This window comes from Nicotiana sylvestris, chromosome 8, assembly GCF_000393655.2.
Source record: "Nicotiana sylvestris chromosome 8, ASM39365v2, whole genome shotgun sequence".
In the NCBI taxonomy this organism is placed as follows: Eukaryota; Viridiplantae; Streptophyta; class Magnoliopsida; order Solanales; family Solanaceae; genus Nicotiana; species Nicotiana sylvestris.
The window spans coordinates 109,515,362-109,516,906 of NC_091064.1; the positions used below are offsets into that span (position 1 = coordinate 109,515,362).

At 43.0% G+C, this 1,545-nt stretch overlaps 1 protein-coding gene across 1 annotated transcript; it reads left to right on the top strand.

Moving 5' to 3' along the window:
- Positions 1-555: 555 nt before the first annotated feature.
- Positions 556-1,146, top strand: LOC138875506 (uncharacterized). The gene has a single exon (XM_070154340.1). It carries the CDS (start codon positions 556-558, stop codon positions 1,144-1,146), a length of 591 nt encoding a protein of 196 aa, XP_070010441.1.
- Positions 1,147-1,545: the final 399 nt, after the last annotated feature.

Sequence of the window (1,545 nt, forward strand, 5' to 3'; positions counted from 1 at the left end):
AAAGGAAGGTTCAAGATGATGGCTCGCAAGGTAGTCACTGGAGGAGAACAAATCAAGAAAATTTTGAGCTAAGAAAGTCGGGCAGAAAAATACCAGAAATCTGAAGAATCATTTAAGTATACAACTGAGGGGGAAGAAACTATTCATCTGAAACAGAGCAGGTAATATCTGGTCCTAAGATTACATCTGCAAAAATTTCTAAGGTTGCTGAGAATTTGGAGAATAGGTTTGTTTTGGTGGGAACTATGGCTAGGGTTAAAAACACTGAACCTGGGAAAATTGGTGGTAAAGATAAAAAGAAAAAAGAACAAGAGAGTGAGGGTGCTCAAGGTGATGCGAGGGGAAATGGAAAAGAAGGAGTGGCTGAATCTTCACATACTCGTGCTAAATTAACTGAGGAGACTGGTAGTGTTGTGGAATGAGGATATTGCTGAAGAGGAAAAAAGGGTAGTAGGTCTGGAGATGCAAGTGCTACTAAGGGGTTGGTTAGGTTGGGGAAGAGGTTCCAAGAACCTATTCCATCTGTGCAGGAACCCCTCGAAGACCTATTGAAACATGTGTTTGACTGTTATAATCCAAAAAGGAAGAAAAGTTCAGGGGTTAAAATCCCTAGAACTGCTAGGGCAAAAAAAAAGAAAGAGAAAGGTTGCCTCTTCTATCCTTGTAGAGACTCCTCCTACAAGAGGAAGAGCTGCAAGGAGTGAGAAAAAGCTGAGTAAGGCTGAACTTGAAAAGGCCTTAGAAGAGAGTAAAAGAAAAGCTGCTGCAAAAGGAAAGAAGAAGGTAAGTGAGCCTGTTGAGGCAATTGACATTGAGGAGATGGACCTGGTCTTTCGTGATGAAGCCAACACAGAGGAGGTGGAGGCTGTGACCCCAAAGACAAAGAAAAGAAAGACTTCCAAGAAGAAGTCACCTTCAAAGATGGCTGATGCAGAGCCTTCTACCTTGGCAAAAAGAACCAGGTCTGCAAGAAAGTCTCGGAAAGTGCAAATAGTGGAGGAAGAGGAAAGTGAAGAAGAAGAGGAATCTGATGAAGAGCAGGACAGGTTGGTCAAGTTTGGGAAAAGAACCATATTAAAGGGTAGACTCCTCAGGGACTTGGATGAGGAAGGCATGGTGATGCTTCTGGAAAAACTACAAATGTAGGGTTGGAAGGACATGGTCCTTTAGATGGATAAAAAGCTTGTTAGAACTGAGATTATGGAGTTTATGGCAAATTGTGAGGTCAAAAATGGCCGAGTCACTAGTGTGGTGAAGGGGTGATTGGGAGCTTTGATGCCAAGAAATTGGGAGAGATTCTAGGAGTACCAACTGAAGGGTACAATGATTACAAAAAGTTAAAATGGCCACGCCTAGAAAACCTCCCCACCTCACTTGCCATTACAAGGAAGTTTGCTGACAATGAGGAAGAGCTTCAGCCCAAGGCTGTTTACAAAAGTGAGATGAGGCCTGCCCACAAAGTGCTATTTGAATTTGTTAACAAGGTCGTGTTGCCCAGGCAGGAAAGAAGGCACATGCCATACCCTATGGTTTTATTCTCACGAC